Below are 22901 nucleotides of genomic sequence, written 5' to 3'. Positions count from 1 at the left end.
AAATGTGGTTATTATTTGTACATCTTTTGTGATTTCTTCTATAGCTTAAAAGTTTTGGAAATTGTTTCCCAGTTTGATTAATATTTAATTATGTTTTCTTTTCATTTAAAAATTATACTAAATTCTTTTGTTCAACAAATATTCACCTGTCACCTACTCTGAGCCAGTCCTTATGCTGGGTGTTTGGGACCTGGTAGAGACCAAGATATTAATTACTTCTGATCACTTGGAAATAGGAAAAGGTGGATATTTTCAAGTATTGATACTCTTAATTCTAGCCTCCTACATAGCAGGCAGAAAGTCTTTTAATAAAGTGCTCAAGATGCCTCTTCAGTTATCTTTTAGATTTTGTTTGTGTGAGATTAATTGTTTCCAATTGTCGCCTATTTATTCTGGTATCATTTATTGCGTAAGTGTTTCCTGTGCATTGATCTGTGGTATCCTCAAGATCTAGAGTCATATCCGTATAATATGGAGGCAGTATAATGTATGTGTCCTGGAGTCAGGCTGACTTGTGTTTAGATCCTGGCTCTTCACTTACTAGCCAAGTGACTTTGGACATGTTGCTTATCCTGTCTGAACTTTTGTTTCTTCATCAGTGAAGTAGAGTGGTAATATTATCTATTGTATGAATGTTGTTACAATTAAATGCAAAAGGGTTAACACTTTTTCAAAAGGTAAGGAGATCCAACCAGTCCATTCTAAAGGAGATCAATCCTGGGTGTTCATTGGAAGGACTGATGCTAAAGCTGAAACTGCAATACTTTGGCCACCTCATGCGACGAGTTGACTCACTGGAAAAGACTCTGATGCTAGGAAAGGTTGGGGGCGGGAGGAGAAGGGGACGACAGAGAATGAGATGGCTGGATGGCATCACCGACTCTGTGGACATGAGTTTGAGTGAGCTCCGGGAGTTGGTGATGGACAGGGAGGCCTGGCGTGCTGTGATTCATGGGGTCGCGGACAGTCGGACATGACTGAGCGACTGAACTGAACTGAACTGAACTGAATGCATTATTATATTCTTGTCAGGTGATCTTGATGGAAAATTATTCATGATAACACAGTATGTTTCTCTATAGGTGAAAGCAACAGACATAAACAGTGAAGCAACATCTGGTAAGGAAATGAGTTGCATCAAGAAAAAGCTCATAAAACTAGGTACTTTTCATTGAATGTTTTGCTTCTGAGCAAGATGCAAGCCTATCTACCTCATTGTTGGAGGGTGTGTGTTTTTCCATTAGCTCAGTGAAATTGAATTCCCAATGCTTGTAGGTGAATGGAATGTCGTAAGAGCCCACACGACTTGAGATAGATAATCACAGTACTCCATGAAGTTCTTAGATCCAGACTTCCTTGCCTCTCAGATGCTGGGTGCATTATTGGTCTTGGGCTGCCTTATTTTGATTTATTCCTCTTTCCTAACCTCAACCTCATAACAGTTTTCATTCTTGCTTCTGGTCACAGTCATGGGTCTTGGCTTATTCTGTTGCTAGGTATGCTAGGCTCCTTTTCTGCATTTGCCTTCCTTTTCACACTCTTTAGCAAGTTCCCTTGCATAGATTCCAAATTAACAGGGAGGGGCAGAAGGAGCAGGTGGCCAAAGGAACACTGGAAAGGTGGGATGGGGGTGCCCACTTACCACCTGTGGATCTCAGCTCTTCAGCAAAAGCTTTGGGGAAACAGAGGATCAATGAACTTCCTGGAATCCTAAAAAGAATTTTTTTTTTTTTCTTTTTCAGTCCTGACTTAAACTCGATTGTTTTTCAAGTCTGATCTGTGCATTGTTTGCCATCACTCACGTTATAGTATCTATAAGAGGAAGACATTCTGGGGAAAGATTTCAATCTGTTTATAGCAAACGTAATTAGGAGAAAGTCATAGAAGCAGAGGAAGTTGGTGGCTGCACCAGAACAAAAATTGTTCTGTTTGAAAGGTTATGTCATCTCTGAGCAAACTGAAATGAAGGCAAATGAGAGTGAAGACAGGTCTGCCCAATTCCTTTTAAAGCTGCAGAAACCCATTCAACCTTACATCTGCTCGACTCTGGGTGAGTTTGAAGAAGAGAGAGACTTTTTGGCAAGCTACATCTTCCCTCAGCTGAATGAACTCTGCAATTCCCGGGGCACCTATTTCAAAGCTGTGGACCTGAGGTGGACAGTGCTGGAGGCCCAAGTACCCTCACTCTCCAATCTGTCTCGACAGCATTTTTGTCTCCAGTCGCAACACCTGAAGCTCTGTCTCGACTACGTGAACAGCTGCTTTCCTTTTTTCATCTGCTTGCTGGGCCAGACATACGGGGACTTTCTCCAGAACTACTCACCTGTCATGTTCTCCAAGGCAACTGACTTGTCAGGTTTATCCAGAGTGGAACAGAACCTCTATGTTGCTGCAAAAAACGGTTATCCTTGGGTCCTGGAGTATCCCACCTGCAGTCTGATGGAGTTAGAGGTCATCCAAGCAGCATTTCTGAAGGAGTCTCAATTTCAGTATTTTTACTTTAGGAGGGGAACCATGCCGCTGAAGACTTGGGATGAGGAAAAGGAGGAGATGCTGTCTTCGGGTTGTCGGACTGACGATGAGGAGAAATTAAAGATTGGAATGCTTAAGGCCAAGATTATTAGCAAAGGGCTCCCTGTCAGGTTGTATAGAGATCTCCATGAGTTGGGTGAGCTGATTCTCAAGGACTGGTTGGTCGTGATAGAGAATCTTTGCCCAGCCACTGTAATGATGGAAAATACAGGTTAGTAAATATGGAGATAGCTAAGTCTACGGTCATAGTTTCATGTGTTTTGTTTGTCTTCCTTGTGAAAGGAATTTTAAAATGGTTGAAAATGTTATTTATGCATTTAAAATTGTTAGCATATTCCTGTAACATTCACTTCATGTGAAGATGTTTGAAACTGAGAATAAGAGTAAATAGTAGGTCATGGAAGACAATTTAGGAAGTCAAGGAGCTCAGGGAAGACCTAAAATATTTGGCAGTTACTGTGTAGATCCAGAGCAGAGGTTCTAGACCAAGGCTGATTTTATCCCCAAGGGACTTCTGGCTGCATCTGAAGACACTTTTGGTGTCACAGTTGGGGGTGTGCAACTGGTATCTACCAGATGGAGGTCAGGGTCACTGTTACACACCCTCCAATGAATAGAACTGCCCCTCATAATAAAAAAATTTTCAATTCCAAATGTCAATAATGCCATGGTTGAGAAACCCTAATCTAAAGGGAAGAGAACTTTTATTGTCAAGTGATTTTTGCATGTTATCACTTTTAATCTTTAAGATTTAGACCTGCAAGGTAGATGCTACAATTGCTGTTTTACAGATGAACCAATGAAAGCTGTGTAGCAGTTAAGTGACTTACCTAATGTCACTTCACCAGTGAGGGATCATTCTAGGATTTGAACCCAGGTCCTTTTGACTTCAAAACAATGCTCATTTGCTTTCACCCTTACTACTCAGAGAGTCAGTAATCTGTGGACTGGTAGTCTCAGCATCACCTAGGAACTTGCTGGAAATGCATTCTGGGTCGACTGAATTAGAATTTGCATTTTGATAAAGATGACAGGTGAGTTGCACATGGATCACAATTTGAAAAGCACTGCCTGACATCGTATTGAAATGATTATAGTTATTCTGAAAGCAGTGTCTTGTAGACACGTACAGATTAAAAAGGCAAGAACAACATCAGAATAGGGTGGAGATTCTTCACCTAGAATCTAGAATAGATTCTTCACCTAGAATAGATTTTGGGAGGGATCTGCGGTGCCCTGAAACTATATGAAATTTTAATCTATTTATAAATTTATAATGATATGAAATTATATGAAAAATAGAATGTTTTAATGCATATGTGTGTGGGGGGGGCGTAGGAAGACATCGATTAAAGGAAGACACTGTCTTTGGTCAAAAAGGTTTAATGACACAAAAAAGATTATGAATTACCATTGTAAGTAGTGTGGAAATGTGCAATGAGGGTGGTGCATTCTCAGATGCTTTAGGGACCAGGCAGGCAGAGTCCTTGTAATATGATAGGGAGCAGATCTGTGGTCAGCTGAATAGGAGGGAGTTGACCCACCTAAAGTCATTCACATTCATTGTTGGGGGTGAGATGCGAAATCCCACCTGTGCTGGTCGAACTAGACTCTACCTACAAACCAAATCATTTTGGGGTCCTAGAAAAGAATATTGTATCGATCATTACTCTGGGTTGAAAATGACTTACACTGGCTTCAAGAGAAAGAGAATTTGTTAGTTTATATAACTTGAAAGCCTAGGGATAGGTCTGTGTTCAGCTCAAGCTGCACTCAAAGGAGGATTCCAGGCCCTTGTTTCTCAATTCTCTGATGGCTCTGCTGTCCTCATGCTGCCTCAATTCTTTGGCTTCTTCATTATGGAGGGAAGATGGCTGTAGCAGCTCCAGGTCCAAGTCCAGCAGTAAATGACTCAAAGTCCTACCATTAAGTCTTTCTGTTCCTGATTAGTGGGACTTGGACTATATGCTTGTATCTGACTCATTCGCTGGTATTGTGATTGATGTGATAAGATTCTCTGATTTGGCTAATCCTGGGTCCTATACCACCTCTGGAGGTGCAGGGAGTCAGACCCACTACATTAACATGAATTGAGAGTTGAGACAAGGTGGGACCTGAAATGATAGTCTGTGGCTCAACAGGGTGTTGAGTGGTGCCAAAATATCTTGAGTATTCACTACAGCCTTGGAGTTGTAGACTGTCCAAAGACAGACATGTTCCCAGATCCAAGATTTTTCAGTTTCTAGCTATGTGACCTTGGGAAAATGACATAATATTGGTAAGCCTAGGTTTCTTCTTCTGATTTCTGGTTAGCATTAATCACCTTGAGAGTAATAACATGTTAAGCATCCAAAATGGAGAAGGCAATGGCAACCCACTCCAGTACTCTTGCCTGGAAAATCCCATGGACTGAGGAGCCTGGTGGGCTGCAGTCCATGGGGTCGCTAAGAGTCGGACACAACTGAGCGACTTCACTTTCACTTTTCACTTTCATGCATTGGAGAAGGGAATGGCAACCCACTCCAGTGTTCTTTCCTGGAGAATCCCAGGGACGGGGAGCCTGGTGGGCTGCCATCTGTGGGGTCACACAGAGTTGGACACGACTGAAGCGACTTAGCAGCAGCAACACCATGTTCAAGAATGAAACCTTTCTGTGTGTTTGGGTGAGAGACAAATTGTTTCTCTATAGTTGTCTCCTTAGTCTTTGATGTTGGTTGCTATTGAAAGGTTAGTTTGTTTTAGACTTTAGTTTTGAATATGTAATATATGGACTACATGTCTGCAGTAGAAGGTACAGAATGGATGAATTATTAACAAATCTTTAGAAAAGAAGGTGAAATTATTTTTCTTTTGGATCTTCAATACCCTTTAATCACCCACATAGTTACAAAATCTCATAGCTGGGGTAAAAATAGGCCGTTTGGGTAGCTGATGGTTTTCATGAGGCAATGTTGAGCTGTCAGTTCACACTCTTGACTTTTAGAAGCACTTCTGAGGTCCTTGGAGTTGCCTGAGACTGGTGAGTGAGGTTCATGGTGAGCTAAAGAGGCCCATTAGGTTGTGGGATCGTCTCCAGTTCTGTTTAAGATCTTGAAATTTGAAGCTGACCTTGGCCAAACTGTGGGTCCTCTAGGTCTGTTCTGGCCCTAACCTGAACCAAGGGCAGCCCAGTTAACTATGGAAGTATAAGATGTCTTGAGACCTTACCAGGTTAAACCAGAGATGGTCATTCTCCTGCCTCACATCATTTAAAAAACAGCCCCCTCCCAAACTCTGGAAGATGTAGGTATCTCTAGAGTTGGGGGTACATTTTGGCAGTCCAGAACTCCTTGACTTTAACAATGAGTTTAGAAACACAGTAAATTGAAGCTAGAAGGAATCTCAGAGATCCAGTTGTCTGGCTGCCACTTATTTTACCTGAGATTTTAAGGGACTTTCCCAATGGCAGAGTTGAAACTATACTCATGGTTATCATTGTATTAGAGCATCTTATCCTAAAAATATATCCCACTCCCTCCCCCAACCATTGCCCTGGATAGGAACACATATGCCATGAGATTGAATTAGGTATCTTATACTTAGCTAACAATCTGAAAATCCAAGAGGATATATGTAGCAAATCCAGTTTTCTTTTCCTTTTGCCCTGTTCATTGTGAGGTCATGAAATAACTTGGAATCCTAAGTAGGATTTCAGATACAAGTAGCATTAAGAAGATTAAATTGCTTGCCTGTAGCTTCTTTGCATTACAATGTAGAGTGGGTTATGAAATATTGTGCTAACATTGAAAGATGGTGGCAGGGACACAGAACACTTCCCTGGGCATTCATAATAACCATGTGAAATGGAAAATGCTAAACTACAAATCTAAGACATTAAAATATATCTTTTTGTCTCTAAAGACCTTAAGCACAGCTTTGAACATTTCTATCATGAAGAGTTCACTGAGAAGTGCAAGGAAGTGTTTGTTAATTCCAAGGAGTCTAGCAGAATCTTTGAAATCTTGGAAAGATTTGCCTTAAAGGATATGGAATCTGATTTTAACAGTCCTGCAGCAGGCTCCAGCTTAGACTCTGTTCTCAGGTACGATGTCAAAAAATCCCAAGCAAAGCAGTCTGACCTTAGTGAATATCTAAGTTTGGAATATTCCAGTTTGGAATATCTTCCTTCCCTCCCGCTTTGTACCCCTGCCTGCAAGACAGGCTTCCTAAAAAAGCCACCCCGGGGTTAGAATCTCCTCATCAGAACTCACTCTGCTGCTGCTGTATTTTCCTGACTGTTTCAGTTTCTTTCTTCCAGTCTCCTCAAGAAGATTATAAACCCTGGAGGACAGAGAGCTCACCTTCTGTTTTAATCCCATAGTCCAAAGTTTGTCTAAGTCATTCCTGACAATGATGAAATGATTTTAAGGAGAAAAAGTTGGATTAGGAAACATGAATAATGCATCTGTACAGTATTGCATAATTTACAAAGAACTTCCACATACATCATCAGCTCATTATTAATTACATTAAGATATTCAGCCAACACTTGTTAATGGCTGACTATGGGCCATAGCTTTGTGTTTGTGTATAAGGAATTGAGTTATCTTACCCAAAGTTTGCACTCCTTCACTTTTTTCAGTGTTCTCTTCATTCAGACAGAGAATCCAGCTGCAATGCAGGAGACCCTGGTTTGATTCCTTGGAAGGGAAGATCCCCTGGAGAAGGGATAGACTAACCACTCCAGTATTTTTGGGCTTCCCTTAAAATCTGCCTGCAATGTGGGAGACCCTGGTTTGATCCCTGAGTTGGGAAGATCCCCTGGAGAAGGGATAGGCTAACCACTCCAGTATTTTTGGGCTTCCCTTAAAATCTGCCTGCAATGCGGGAGACCCTGGTTTGATCCCTGAGTTGGGAAGATCCCCTGGAGAAGGGATAGGCCAACCACTCCAGTATTTTTGGGCTTCCCTTAAAATCTGCCTGCAATGCGGGAGACCCTGGTTTGATCCCTGAGTTGGGAAGATCCCCTGGAGAAGGTAAAGGCTACCCACTCCAGTATCCTGGCCTGGAGAATTCCATGGACTGAATAGTCCATGGGGTCATAAAGAGTCGGACACGACTGAGCGACCTTCACTTCACCCAGAGTTTGCACTCCTTCACTTTTTTCAGTGTCCTCTTCGTTCAGGCCCTGTATCTTTTCCTTTGCTGGGTGGTGACATATTCTCTTCACCACCCACAGGCGTGAAGAGGCTAGGGCATGAAGAAAGAGCTGGGGTTGTCTGTGGTGTCCTTCCCAGTTTCAACCCTAGAGACTGGGAGGTTCCTTGGACTGTTTTATTTCTTCTATCCTCATCCTCCAGTTCTTACCACAGGTATCATTTATTCTGTGAGGGTTTCAGGATTTGAGATAAACCCACAGTGGCTCAGGGCTGTGCTCCACCATCTCTGCCCCAGTCTCAGCACACACTATGACCTGCAGAGCTACCAACATTCTTATGGTTCTGGGAACCCATGCCAAGAGGAAGATAGTTTATTTGGTTAAAACAACATGGCGCTTGGGGGACTTCCCTGGTGGTCCAGTCGCTAAGATTGTGCAACGAGACAAGTTATACTGTGCTCATGCCCGTTCAGAGAAGTCATGTTTATTCATTATTACAAGCCAAAACACCCCCATGGAGCAGCGGCTACTGCTCAGTGAGTCACTGCCAACTGCGGTCATTTTGTTGCATTTCTAACGTCATGGTCATCAGGATTATGGGAATCCTTGGTGTATGAGTGTTTTGATTTTTTATTCTCTCTCCTGATAGTGCAGTCTCCCTTTCGGGATCTTTGGGCAGGTTGGGCCCTTGACATAATCCCAGGTTCATGTTGGACAAACTTAGAGTCTATGGTAGTTGGAGGAGCCTTCCAAGGTTACCATCTTTCCACTCTCCTAATTTTATATAGGACAGAGCCAAACCCAGAGAGAGAATGACTTGTTTGGAAGCAAGTGAGTTGACAGTGGAGAGACTAGAATTTCTTTTAACTTTTAAAAGATCGGAATATAATTGCTTTACAATGTTGTATTAGTTTCTGCTGTACAATGAAATGAATCAGCTATATGTATACATCCCTGGAGAAAGAAATGGCAACCCACTCCAGTATTCTTGCCTAGTAAATCCCATGGACAGGGGAGCCTGGCAGGCTACAGTTCATGGCGTTGCAAAGAGTTGGACATGACTGAACACACATGCAATATGTATACATATATTCCCTCCCTCATTAAGCTCCCTCCCAGAGAGACTAGAATTTCATATCTCTTAGAGACAGATGTATGCAGGAAAAATTTCTTTCCCTCCCTCTTTTTTCATAGTTATTCTTGACTACATTTCCCCCATTTGTTTTTCAGAATAAATCCGCTTCCAGCTTACAAGTCTATTTTGCTGTTGTCTGGAGAACGTGGTTGTGGCAAGTCCACTCTACTTGCCAACTGGGTGAACTATTTCAAGAAGAAATACCCAGACATGTTGCTGATCCCTCATTTCGTGGGCAGCACCTGTGAAAGCAGTGACATCATGTCCGTGATCCATTACTTCATCACAGAATTGCAGTACAAACACTATGGTAATGGAATCAGACTTTGAAATTCATTCAGAAAAATTTGGTTTAAAAGTGATCATTCTGTCTTCTGCCCATGAGGCTATTTTCCTCTTGTTGCAGTCTAAACCCTTATATAGTCTTGCCTATGTATCTGCCCACCTCTTCTGTTCTCAGAATTGTTTCTTTTCTTCCTTTCTTTCTTCTTTCCTTCCCCAAATGTGAACTGAGTGCCTTATATGCCAATGGGGATACAACCGTGAAAAAAATGGACAGAATACGTTGGCCTCGTGGGTTTTCCTGTTATTGGAGAGCAAAGGGGACAAACAGTTAATGACTAAAAAATATAGAATGTTTGGAGGCAGTTAAGTTCTATGAAAAATAAATCAGAGAAGAAAAGTAGGCAGTGTGTATGTGTAAGGATTTCAGGACTTTAAAGGTATCGTCTGGGCAAGCTTCACTGAAAAAGGGACATTTGAATAAATACTTGAAAGAGGGAGCCAGGGAGATTATCTCAGGGAGAACATTCCAGTCAATGGGAACAGTTGCAAGGGCTCTAAAGCAGGATTTGCCTCTCAGCTATTGCTCAGGTTCAGTTCAGTTCCGTTCAGTTGCTCAGTCACGTCTCTTTGCAACCCTGTGGACTGCAGCACACCAGGCCTCCCTATCCATCAACAACTCCTGGAGTTTACTCAAACTCATGTCCATTGAGTTGGTGATACCATCCAACCATCTCATCTTCTGTCGTCCCCTTCTCCTCCCACCTTCAATCTTTCCAAGCATCAGAGTCTTTTCAAATGAGTCAGTTCTTCGCATCAGGTGGCCAAAGTATTAGAGTTTCAGCTTCAACATCAGTCCTTCCAATGAATATTCAGGACTGATTTCCTTTAGGATTGACTGGTTGGATCTCCTTGCAGTCCAAGGGGCTCTCAGGAGTCTTCTCCAGCACCACAGTTCAAAAGCATCAATTCTTCAGCGCTCAGCTTTCTTTATAGTCCAACTCTCACATCCATACATGATTACTGGAAAAACCATAGCATTGACTAGACAGACCTTTGTTGGCAAAGTAATGTCTCTGCTTTTTAACATGCTGTCTAGGTTGGTCATAATTTTCCTTCCAAGGAGTAAACAGCTTTTAATGGCTGCAGTCACCATCTGCACTGATTTTGGAGCCACCCCCCCAAAAAAAGAAGTCTGCCACTGTTGCCACTGTTTCTCCATCTATTTGCCTTGAAGTGATGGGACCAGATGCCATGATCTTAGTTTTCTGAATGTTGAGCTTTAAGCCAACTTTTTCACTCTCCTCTTTCACTTTCATCAAGAGGCTGCCAAAGATCTTTGTTTTCAGCTATTGCTCCTCCCGTTCAATTCAGTAGCTCTCTACTAAGCATGTTTACTCACTCATTCATTACAGAGTATTTATTGGTTGCCTGTTCTGTGCCTGTCATTGATTTGGGTTCTGGGGACATAGCACTGAGTCTGGCAAATAAGATCATGACTCCCATAGGTCTAATGTTCTGTTGAGAAAGGCAGATAACCAATAATCAAGAGATGTTTCAAATAATGATGCATGCCGCGCAGAGTGATGTGCTGAGACGATGGGCTGGCTGTTGAGGTTGGGTGGTCAGGGACTGTATCTCTATCAGTTGGGATAACTCTGGCTGCTGTTTATACATCCCATTTCAGTGGCTTCTTGAAGTTTATTTATAGCTTGTGTTTGTGTTAGTCACTCAATCGTGTCTGATTCTTTGAGGCTCCCATGGACTGTAGCCTGCCAGTCTCCTCTGTCCATGGAATTCTCTAGGCAAGAATACTGGAGTGGGTTGCCAGACCCTTCTCCAAGGAATCTTCCCAACCCAGGGATCGAACCCAGGTCTCCTGCACAGCAGGCAGATTCTTTACTATCCAAGCCATTTCTAGCTCATGCAACAGTTCAGTTCAGGGTTCCTAGTTAGAGAACGAGTGGCTTTTCCCCACGTGGTTTGGGGCCGCAGGCTCTTTCCATCTTGAGGCTGTGTCATCTTCTAGGGCCTCAGAGTCATCTGCTTTTGGCTAGAGGAAGAGGAAATCGAGTGGAAAAGGCACACCTTTCCTTAAAAGTCTCGGCCAGGTAGTGACACAGGTCACTTCCACTCCCATTCTTTTGGCAAGAAGTCAGCCGCCCTGGGCTCCCATGGCCACACTGGGAGGGAGTTGGGTAGGAATAGAAAGCTACCCCCACCGTCTTTAAGGGGGAGCATAAACTTTCACAGGACAGGCCGCCATCTCTGCTACACTCTCGGGAGATCTCACAGACAAGAAGGAGCCAGCCGTGCAGAGATCAGAACATTCCAGACAGAAGGGACAGCCAAGGTCCCTAAGCTGGAAACAAAGTGGAGTGAGTCAGAAAGGGAAAGAAGGCAGTGTGTCCAGACTCTGGTCGGGGACGAAGGGAGTGCTACCAGACAAAGCAGGATAAGATAGAGGATGGGCCACTTTGTATCTGAGTTTTGTAGAACAGGATCTTGGGTTAGATTCTGTTGTTTGCAGTGGGAGGCCAGTGGAGGACTTTGAGCAGGGGACTGGCATGATTTGGTTAGTATTTGTCAAAGCTCAAAATCATCTCCTGTGTAGAAATAGGTGTGGGGAAGTCAGCATAATGGCAGTGACACTTGTTAGAGGCTATCACAGTGGTCCAAGGGGAAAGAGGTGATAGCTTGGGGGAGGGGAGTAGCAAGGGGAGGGATGGGAATGCACCGAGGAATTGAATGTGAGAGTTGAAGGCTAGGGAGAGATTACGGATTCTCCTAGTTTGTGGCTTAAGGAAACTAGGTGGACAGTCAGGGCGGTTCACTGACAGGGACAACATTGATGTGACAGCAGGTTTTGAGGGTAATCAAGAGTTCTGCTTTGGTCAGGAGATATTGAAGATGCAAGGCTTACATGAGCAGAGAGAACAATCCTATGGGATCCACCTCTGTTCTAGGAGCAGCTGGGGAGCCCGACGGCTTCTATTAGCTGTGAGACCTGGGCAAGTTATTTTAACTCTCTCTGGCTCAGTTTTCCCATTTGTAAAATATGGATAGGAAGAAAAGATGTCTTGTAGGTAGTTGAGAGGATGAACTAAGATAAAGTCTGAGAAACAAAGACACTTAACACGACGCTTGGCATATAGTGCTGTGCTGTGCTTAGTTTCTCAGTCATGTCTGACTCTTTGTGACCCCGTGGGCTGTAGTCTGCCAGCCTGCTCTGCCTATGGTGATTCTCCAGGCAAGAATACTGGAGTGGGTTGCCATGCCCTCCATCAGGGGCTCTTCCCATTGCAGGGATCGAACCCAGGTCTCCCGTACTGCAGGTGGATTCTTTACCATCTGAGTCACTAGGGAAGCCCAAGAATACTGGAGTGGGTAGCCTATCCCTTCTCCAGGGGATCTTCCCAATCCAGGAATTGAGCCGGGGTCTCCTGCTTTGCAGGCAGATTCTTTACTGACTGAGCTACCAAGGAAAACCGCAGCACCAGCAGATATTAGATATTATTATTATCATCATTAGGTGCCTTCTGTGTATTTGCTTGTTTCTATGTGTCTGACCCTTCCTGCTTTGAAGACTTCATCCCTTCTCACCTGGGGCTTGTACCCACATGAGCCTCTGGGTCCTGAGTGAGCATCAGGGCCCTGGGTGAGTTTTGAGGGGTGTAGATCATCTCTGGATGAAGGGACAAATATGTGAGCTTCCTTCTGCGTGTGTGTGTGTAGGGGTGTCTGTGGGTAAATAAAGTGAACACGTGGGCGTGAGTTTTTAGTGGCTGCATTTCTCAGAGTGTGCTTAGTAGCAAAATCAGTAGCAGCAGGCGTGTCTGATTCTAAGGGAAAGCGACTAGTACCACTCAGGCTCATCCCAAAGGTGTTCATTCTGGCAAGGCTGATGATAGATACTCAGCTGTACACATGCAATTATGATTTTATTCCCCAAATAAATTGCTATTTTCTTGAGTGTCTTTTTAGGTATGGAAAGTGCCTAATAAAAACAGGTGCTGTCTTTCAAACAAACAAATCTTTAAGCTGACAAAGCAGAGTAAATTCATTAACAGCCTGTGAACACTTGACAGTCAGGCACCACCTCTCCTTGTTAATGGGAAGGCAGTGGTTCTGGACTTTGCCTGCCAGGATTTTCATTTCTGGCTCTGCTATTTACTAGCTGTGTGATCTTAGGCAGTTCACGTAAGCAATCCGTGCCTCAGTTTCTCCTCTCTAAAATGGGGATGGGAATAATAGTACCTACAGAAAGTTGTGTCAGGGTTAACAGATGATACATGTAAAGAACTTAAATGGGTCCTTGGCACACAGTCTGCTGTTATTGCTTTTGTTATTATTCCTCACCGAGCTGGAGAAAGAAACAGGGAGTGGGGGACAGCTGAGGGAAACAAGAAAGTCCTACTCATTATCTAGACTAAAGGAAGCAAGGATGGAAAGCAGGAGAGTTGGTAGCTGTTCTCCAGTGTCTCCAAGGCAAAGAATCCGCCTGCAGCGCAGGAGATGTGAGTTCAATCCCTGGGTCAGGAAGATCCCCTGGTGAAGGAAATGGCAACCCACTCTAGTATTCTTGCCTGGAAAATCCCACAGACAGGGGAGCCTGGCAGGCTTCAGTCCGAGGGGTCACAAAGAGTCAAACACGACTGAGCATGCATGCATGCTACACAGAAGCCCGGGGAAAACCAGGATAAGCAGGGCTGGCTGGCTCCAGCATCGTTTAGCATCCCTGCCTTGGCTTGGAAGCTGGCTTTCACTTGGGGGAGGTGGACATGGGAAGGGGAGGAGCCACTGCTGAGAGCACAGCCAGGCCTGAGAGATCACATGAATAGGCAGAGAGCATTTTCTTGTTCCCAACTCAGCTGTCCACAGCTGCAGCGCCTGTGTGGGCTGTGAGCCTGCCCTCCCTCTCCATCGTGGGGATGCTAACACTCCCCTGGGTGAAGCTGACATTTCTGCTCATCCGTCCCCACCCCTGCTGGCCAGGATATAGCGATCTAGCAGAGGAGAACTGCCCACCCATGGCCAAGTCTCCGACCCAAGTGCCCTTGCCTGCTAGGCAGCTGCAGCTGATGTCCCCCTGATGACAGGCTTCATAGAAGGTCAGAGGAGAGCCTGCACCTTTCCTCTTTTCATGTTTCCTCACTGTATTACTCCGGACCCTGGCAGCAGCCCTGACTAACAAGGAGCTCCTTTTATCAAAGGCTTTCTGGGTGCCAGATGCTGTGCTGAGGGCTTCATCAACTTCTCATTGTTTTTCCCCAAGAGGTCTTTCTTGATGTTAGCACAGTTATGCTTCTGTGTAATACAGTTACTCTCCCTGCTTGGACAAAATAGAGTAAATCTTTAAAAAATTATTTAATTTTTGGCTGTGCTGAGTCTTCCTTGCTGCCCTAGGGATTTCTCTAGTTGTGGAGGGCAGGGGCTAATCTCTAGTTGTGACATATGGACTTCTCATTGTGGTGGCTTCTCTCGTTGCGGAGCACAGGCTCTAGGCACGTGGGCTTTAGTAGTTGCAGCATGTGGGCTCAGTATTGCGGCTCAAAGGCTCTGGAGCACAGCCTCAGTAGTTGGGGTGCATGGGCTTAGTTGCTCCAAGGCATGTGGGCTCTTCCAGGATCAGGGATCGAACCTGTGTCCCCTGCATTGGCAGGTGAATTCTTAAATAGATTAAATCTTCATATACCTAAGAAACTTAATCCAGTCCAGTTTCTTTGCATAACTTGATTTCTAGATCCTAACAGGTCTTAATTTATTTGAAAAATATTGGTTTTGAAAATTAAAAGCAAGGCAGAAATTGTATGTCACAAAGTGCTCTTAGAATATTGGGTAGATGATTACCATTTTGGGTTGTTGCTAGTGTGTCACTTAATCACATCCTCCAAGTTGGTCCTCTCAAATTACTTCCTTTATTCTTTGCTGATTCATAACTTAATTCTCCCTAGTAATTTCCAGAATCCAAGGTTCTGGAGTCCATTACTAAGGGTAGAGTAATTTAGGATCAGTTGTGTTAGGTTTAAAATGAGCCAGGACCAAAGAAACTAGGTGATGGGTGGGAGATATTGTGTGCGTGCGTGCACACAGCTGGACCCCCAGAGTGGTGGCTGTGACCCCTAAACAGGAACTGACCTTAAGGGGGTGCAGAAGCTTCACAGATCACATAGCCTGACTTTTCTTTCTTTCCATCCAGTTTTTTGCATTTTGGAAAGTGAGAATAGCACTTTGGATCATACATAATATTTTTTATATAAAATCCTGAAAATATGTAGGAGACGTGGTGGTAAATATCTTTACCCCTTTAGGGTTGAATATTTTGAGACTGCTAATCACACACATGGCTTTCCCAGGTGGCTCAGTGGTAATTGAGCCACCTGCCAATTCAAGAGACACAGGATACTCCGAGTTTGATCGCTGGGTCAGGAAGATCCCCTGGAGAAGGAAATGGCAACCCACTCCAGCATTCTTGCCTGGAAAATCCCGTGGACAGAGGACCATGGCGGGTTACAGCCCATGGAATCACAAAGAGTCAGACAAGACTGAGTGACTGAGCATGCACACACCATCCCGCATATCTGTATGTGTCATGCAGCTGTGGGTGGCACTCACTGTTCCCCACCCCTTCTGCTTCCCCAACCCATTAACATATTTTAGCAGTGATGGAAACATTTTAACCTAATTTGAGCACATTTCTATGCTGTAGGTACCCAGCTTGAAACTGATATTCTCAATGAAGATGCAAATATCTTGGCCTTTTCACTTCTTGTAGAAGTGTTCATTGCTTCCATCAATGTAAAGCCATGTATACTTGTGCTGGACGGAATTGAAGAATTGGCTGGCATTTATGGGATTTCAGGAGAGAAGGTAATCTCTTTTCAAAATAACATCTATTTTATTGTTGTTTAATAAAAAGAAAACCCCTTAATTTATTTTTTTGAACTTTTTGTTTTGTATTGGGGTATAGCCGATTAACAATGTTGTGATAATTTCAGGTGAACAGAGAAGGGACTCAGCCATACATATACATGGAGCCATTCTCCTCTAAACCCCCTTCTCCTCCAGGCTGCCATATAACATTGAGTGGAGTTCTATGTGCTATACAGTAGGTCCTTGTTGGAAAATGGCTTAATTTAGAATGTACATAATACCATTCCCTTGCATTGCATATCTATAGTTATAGCCAATGCTGCTTCTAGTTACTTTTGAATATTTTACAAAACAAATACATAACACAATGAGCCAGGCACTATTCTAGAAACTTTAGAGCTATTTACATTGAATTCTCACAACAATCCTTGATAGACTGTGATCATCATCCCCATTTATATAAATGGGATTGGACTTGGAGATATTAGACAACTTGCTGAAGGTCCTAAGGTGATGGTGGACTTGGAATTCAAACATGGGAAGTCTGGTTCTAGAAACTGGCCGTTACTGCTGCACAGTTCTGCCCCGCTATTTTATACTTCAATCAGACATTTATCGGGCCTCTATTATATTCTTTAGGTTGTATATTTTGATTTGCCTTATCTATACTGAATTTTTCATGTATCAAATTCTATCAATTGTTATGCTATCTTTAGTTTTTCTTCTGTTTGAAATGATATTGGGTCAATGGCACCTCCAATGCTTTTTAGTATTAGTCATTACTTTGTGAAGCATTTTCTCTAAAACTTATACATGCATAATTATAAATTATGTAATTCATGTATATTTCTCATAGAACTTATAACAAAGAAGAAGAAAATAGAAAATTAAATATCCTCACAGCCTCACCATTGTTAAACCTCCTTTTTTCTATGGATGGATGTATACACATACATATGCTGTTATATACCATATTATTTTGTAATATGCTTTTTAATTCAGTACATGGTGACCACCATAAATCCAACAAATAATTATTGACCACTTACCATGGGAAACACACTGTAAGCCGACAGACATAGTCCCTAAGAAATGGAGCTTTCATTCTAGCAGGGAATGCAGATATTAGTAATATCATCATACAAATAAATATAAATTTACAACTGTGCTAAGTGCTGGCAGAGATCAGTATGTAGTATTGTGAAGGCCTCTAACGAAAGCATTTGACCTTTGGAAAAGGCTTCCTGGAAGGCGGGCACAGGCAGAGCTCTTCAGGAGGAGGGACTGTCAGGCAATTCTCTGAGGCCTCAGTGCAGTGGTGAGGAGCCAGCACCTGCAGCCAGACCCTTGGTTTGAATCCCAGCTCTGCTGCTTACCCTCATAATGAATTTGATAAGATGTTTAGGCCCTCTGTGCTTCAGTTTCCTCCTCGGCCTTTCTGGAGGGTTGTTAGCAGGACTGAATGAGTTAATGAAATAAAATTATACCTGGGATTTAATTTGTAGGGGGACAACTGAGTGATGGCATGAAGAAACCAATGGCATTGAAAGAGTTATTTATGATTTACACTTTTGGAGAGAAGACATGCCTTGTTACGCAGGGCTCCGGGGGGAAATATTAGGATGTCAGAGGGCAGAAGACAGGAGCCAGGGGCCAAAGCAATGACTGACACTAAAAAGCATTAGAGGTGCCATTGATCCAGTATCCCTTCAAACAGAAGAAAAACTAAAGATAGCCACCAATCAATGGGATTTGATATATGGAAAAATCAGTATAGATAAGGCAGACGGAATATACAACAAAATTATTTTGGGGGTTTTCATGGGAAAGGCAAGGCAGGGCAGAGGACACAGTCTCGGATTGCTAGTTTGAATAATTGTAGTGGACTTTGGGGCATAGGGGCTTTCCCTCACTGTCTGGCACCTGACCCTTGGATGATTTAGGGCAGAGGAAGTATTGGCTTTGTGAGCGAAAGTTGAATAAGAAGGTGGGTCGGGGCGTGGTCATGGGTTGGCTTGTCTGCACACAGAAGGTATGTTTCATGCAAGCTGCCCACCACTCCCAGGAATTGGCTGACCTTGGAAGGAGCAATTTCCCTGGATCTGTAAGTACCCCCAAGAGATGTGGAAACAACGTAAGATACAGAAAATTTTTAAAATATAAGTAACCAGTGCGGTTGGTCCACACTCAACACAGTGCCTGGCTCAGAGTAAGCAGTCAGGATATGTGAGTTGCTATTATTAGGCAAAGAGGGATGGGAAAGGCTGTTTGTTAAAGGAATCCAGAAAGATTTTATTAGCTGTTTCTTTTATTCCAAAATGAAACCATTTAATTTATGATAGTATTGCTACCCAAAGTGACAGTTTTTCAGCACAAGATAGTATCTTCTTTTTCAGTTTGCACTCTGGCCATCACTGTAGGTCATTCTTCAGAAGTCTATGATTTTGTTAAAGTACTTACTTGTAGGAACCTCTTTTCAGAGTCTGCATTTGTACTATCAAATCCCTAATGGATAGGTGAATCAGTCAGTATGGAGTGTGAATTGGTATTGTCTTAGCACCATATTGGTTGCTATCCAAGTTACTGTTAATAACTGTAACCCCAATCCTTACCCTGTACTTTCTTACTATATTCCACTGAATCTATGTATTAAAAATTAAAAAAAATGAAATGTAGTTGGTTTACAGTGTTGTGTTAGTTTCAGATGTACAGCAAAGTGATTCAGTTATTCATGTATGTATGTATATTCTTTTTTGCATTCTCTTTCATTTTGGGTTATTACAAGATATTGAGTATAGTTCCCTGTGCTGTACAGTAGGTCCTTGTTGGTTATCCATTTTATATGTAGTAGTGTGTATATTTTAATCCCAAACTCCTAATTTATCCCTTCCTCCTTCCTCCTTGGTAACTGTAAGTTTATTTTCTATATCTTGTCTGTTTCTGTTTTATAAATCAGTTTATTTGTATCTTTTTTTAGATTCCAGTTATTAGTGATATCGTATGTTGTTTCTTTTTCTCTCTGATTTACTTCACTTAGTATGACAGTCTCTAGGTCCATCCATATTGCTGCAAATGACTTTTTTTCACTCTTTCTATGACTGACTAATATCCATTGTATATGTGTACCGCATCTTCTTTATCCTTGTATTTGTTGATGGACACTTAGGTTGCTTCCATGTCTTGGCTATTGTAAATACTGCTGCTGTGAACACTGGGGGGCGTATATCTTTTTGAATTATGTTTTTCTCTGGATATATGCTCAGTAGTGGGGGGGCAGGATCACGTGGTAGCTCTATTTTTCAATTTTTAAAGAACCTCCATACTATTCTCCATAGTGGAGAACAGCGTAGGAGGGTTCCTTTTTCTCCACCACCTACACCAGCAAAGTAGTTTTAAAGTTGTGAAGTTTTCAACCGTCTTTGACTCTTTTCATCAGGTGAAAGACATCTCCTGGCTGCCAGGCTCGCTGTCTCCTCACTGCAAGTTTATCATGAGCACCATCTCCTCCAGCCTGTGCTACAAGTCGCTGTGTGCCCGCCCTGATGTGAGGACGGTGGAGCTCGTCAGCACAGTGGACAAAGAAGCCCAACTACACATCTTTAGGGAGTATCTCTCTTTTTCCAGTAGAGACCCCTTCCAACAGAGCAGATATGGCTTGAGGAAGAAAACAAACCTGAGTCCTTTGAAACTCACAGTGCTGGCAAGTGAATACCAAGAGTGCAGAGTCTACCGAGATGAGTCTCAGTGCCTGAAGGAGTACTTGGGGGTGGCCTCGATTCAGGAGCTCTGGGGGTTGATTCTGAAACGCTGGGTCGAAGACTATAGTTGGACTTTGAAACAAAAAAAGTCAAATTCTGACACTGTGGCTTCAGGAGAAGGTAGGCATTAAGCAGTATTAACCACCTGGTCTGAATCCACAGGGAGAAAGATCCCCCCTCCACACCCCCCACCCCCGCCCCACACCTGCCTTCGTCTCCAGGGAGGAAGGTTGAGGGAGAGGATTGTCAGAGAAAGTACAGTTTGCCGAGTTAAATTTGAATTTCAGATAAACAACAAATAATCTTTTAGTATATCCCAGATATTACGTGGGAAATATACTGAAAATTATTTAAACTACAGATAAGTAACAAATAATCTTGTATATAAGTATATCCCAAATATTGCTTGGAATATACTTATGCCAAAAATTGATTTATTGTTTACCTGAATTCAGATGTAGCTGAGGCTCTGTATTTTTATTTGCTAAATCTGGCAGCCCCATCTAGGGAGCTCTGTGTGTTGATCATGAGAAGAAATACATTAAGCATAGATTTTAGTCACATTTCTCAGAGGTCTAAGGAATGAGCCTTTATTATTTCTATGATTCAATTTAATCTCTCTTTTGAGCCTACAGTCTCACTGATGGCAGAAACTAGGTTAATTCTGGTTAAGCTCATCCATTTAGCGTATTTTCAGTCAATTCAGGATTTTTTCGGCCATGTGAGGGTTTGTGTCCTTGACGTGACGCCGCTGGGGTGAGCTCAGATCTGAAGGCCTTGGTGCTGGGTGTCCTTGGTTGTCACCTGTTCCCGCTGTCTTCCACTGAGGTGGTCGTGGCTGCAGATGGTCCATGGACACTGACGTGCCCTGTTTCTGGCATCCTCGGGGATGCCTGTGTTCCCATTTGTTCTGGGGTGGTTCCATCTATGCCACCATCTGCTGCCATGTGCCCTCATCCTCTCGTGCACCCTCGGCTCACTCCTTCCTTCTGCTTGAGCCTCCAGTCTTGTAGGTACTCTGCATGTCCGGCAGAGAATGTGGCTGCGCACTGCGCCATTCGGAGGTCCAGGGCCTCTAGGTCCCCCCCCCGTGTCCCCACAGCCGTTTCTCCTCTCCACTTCTTCCTGTGGCACTGGGAAATCTGTGGAGCTGCCGCCTTCCAGGCTTTTGGAAGCTCAGGTCCTCCCTCCCATCCAGTCTCAGATGCATCCAGAGGCTGGCAAGCTGATTTGCTTCACGGGGAGGGCTCTGGTGCCTGCTCAGAAACCCACTTGAGCAACTGTATTGCTTTCTTCTCCCTTTCTCTCTTTCTTTTTTAAATTAATTTTTATTGGAGTATAGTTGCTTTACACTGTTGTGATAGTTTCTGCTGCTGCTGCTGCTGCTAAGTCACTTCAGTCGTGTCCGACTCTGTGTGACCCCATAGACGGAAGCCCACCAGGCTCCCCCGTCCCTGGGATTCTCCAGGCAAGAACACTGGAGTGGGTTGCCATTTCCTTCTCCAATGTGTGGAAGTGGAAAGTGAAAAGTGAAAGTGAAGTCGCTCAGTCGTGTCCGACCCCTAGCGACCCCACGGACTGCAGCCTACCAGGCTCCTCCATCCATGGGATTTTCTAGGCAATAGTACTGGAGTGGCTTGCCATTGCCTTCTCCGGTGATAGTTTCTACTATACAGCAAAATGAATCGGCCATACATACATTCTCTCCCTTTTGGACTTCCTTCCCATTCAGGTCACCACAGAGCACTGAGTTCCCTGTGCCAAACAGTAGGTTCTCATTAGTCATCTGTATATGCATAGTATCAATAATGTGTTTATGTCAATCCCAGTCTCCCAATTCCTCCTGCCTGCCTCCCTTTCCCTCTTGGTATCCACACGTTTGTTCTCTATGACTGTGTCTCTGTTTTGCAAATTTTGCTGAACTCAGAACGGGGTTAAAAAAGAGGCAGAGAGATCATCTAGAAAAATGGAATAGGTGATCTGTCTCTTTTTTAACACCTTTCTGAATTCAGCAAAATCTCTTTTCTTCCTGGATGGTAAAAAAATGTCGTATTTACATCTTCCTGTAGTTGTCTGAGGCTCTTTGTGGTTAAAAAAAAAATTATTCCAAGAGTCAGCCCGGAATCTGTGGTTCAATATTCAACAATGAGGCTTTCAAAAACCCAAGTTTATTCTCACAAGCCATGGGCTGTACTGTGAGCCTCAAAAGTCTCTTGAAATTTGAGTTTTTCTCTCTTCATTTCTGCTGTGACAGCTGTCTTTTAAGTGAATTAGAACGGAGCAGGGATGGGGAGGTGGAGCTCTGAGAGAGAAGCAGAAGATACTGGGAATGAAAGGCACATTGTTGCTCCAGCATATTATCCTGTCCCATTTTTTTTTTTTTTTTTTTTGCTCTAGAGCTTGCATTTCGGCAGAGAAAGTTAACTTCAAGTTTAGTGTGCCCTCCCTGACCCGCATGGAGGTGAAAACAAGATCTCTGTGCCCCAAGAAGAATCATCCAGACAAAACTGCCCACAGCTGTGCCCTTGGCTAGATCCATGTCTCCAGGATTGTGCAGGAAAGCCCGGGTCCTCCCCACCCCACACCCCATAGGGACTGTTCCTTTTTATAGGCAGTTTTCCTCCTCCCAGTGCTGTCTGCTGACCCCCGACTCAGGCCCGTCGAGTTCAACCATGTGTCAGGGAGAGCTTGGTTGAACTGGGCAAACCTCAGAGGAAGCTTGTGCACGTCAGTCTGAACAGCTGCCTCTGCTGAAAGGATGCAGGTATCTGGGGCCTCATTCCCCGGTCCCAGCATGAGAAATCCGTTGAGAATGGTAGGCCTTGCTCTCATTTCTCTCCATGGTCTTAAGGATCTCTTTAGAGCTGGTTGATCTAGTGGGAGATCCTACTACGGTGGAAACATCTAGAGGGTCAGGTGAGTAATAGGTGGCTGGCTTGTATGGTGTGTATGAATGTGCAGTAGGCAGCAACCGGACAGAAAAGCCTCTCATACCTGAACATGCAAATCTGATGCTGGAAATCTTTAAATAAAGACTGCTCAGGGGAAATGCTAAGTGTCAGAACTGGCAAGCTTACCAGTTGGTAACCATAGCTGACACAGATGGATTCATTGTGACAATGTAGGTAATAATTTAATGGTCAAGAACATGGATTCTGTAGCCATACCGACTGCATTCAGATCC

General features: G+C 43.5%; 1 protein-coding gene across 1 annotated transcript in view; it reads left to right on the top strand.

Moving 5' to 3' along the window:
* The first annotated feature begins 1134 nt into the window (after positions 1 to 1134).
* Positions 1135 to 22901, top strand: part of LOC129535926 (putative tetratricopeptide repeat protein 41) — a 78115-nt gene continuing 56348 nt past the window's right edge. The window contains 5 exon segments of the mRNA XM_055394666.2: positions 1135 to 2743; positions 6433 to 6613; positions 8900 to 9114; positions 15796 to 15956; positions 19396 to 19837. Coding sequence (XP_055250641.2) covers positions 1963 to 2743; positions 6433 to 6613; positions 8900 to 9114; positions 15796 to 15956; positions 19396 to 19837 — 1780 coding nt within the window. The 5' untranslated portion in view covers positions 1135 to 1962.

The sequence above is a fragment of the Moschus berezovskii genome, chromosome 6 (assembly GCF_049115385.1).
Source record: "Moschus berezovskii isolate FMDL1 chromosome 6, NW_MosBer_1.0, whole genome shotgun sequence".
NCBI lineage: Eukaryota > Metazoa > Chordata > Mammalia > Artiodactyla > Moschidae > Moschus > Moschus berezovskii.
Note: the sequence above shows the minus strand (reverse complement) of the source record. Positions and strands in the feature narration are given on the sequence as shown.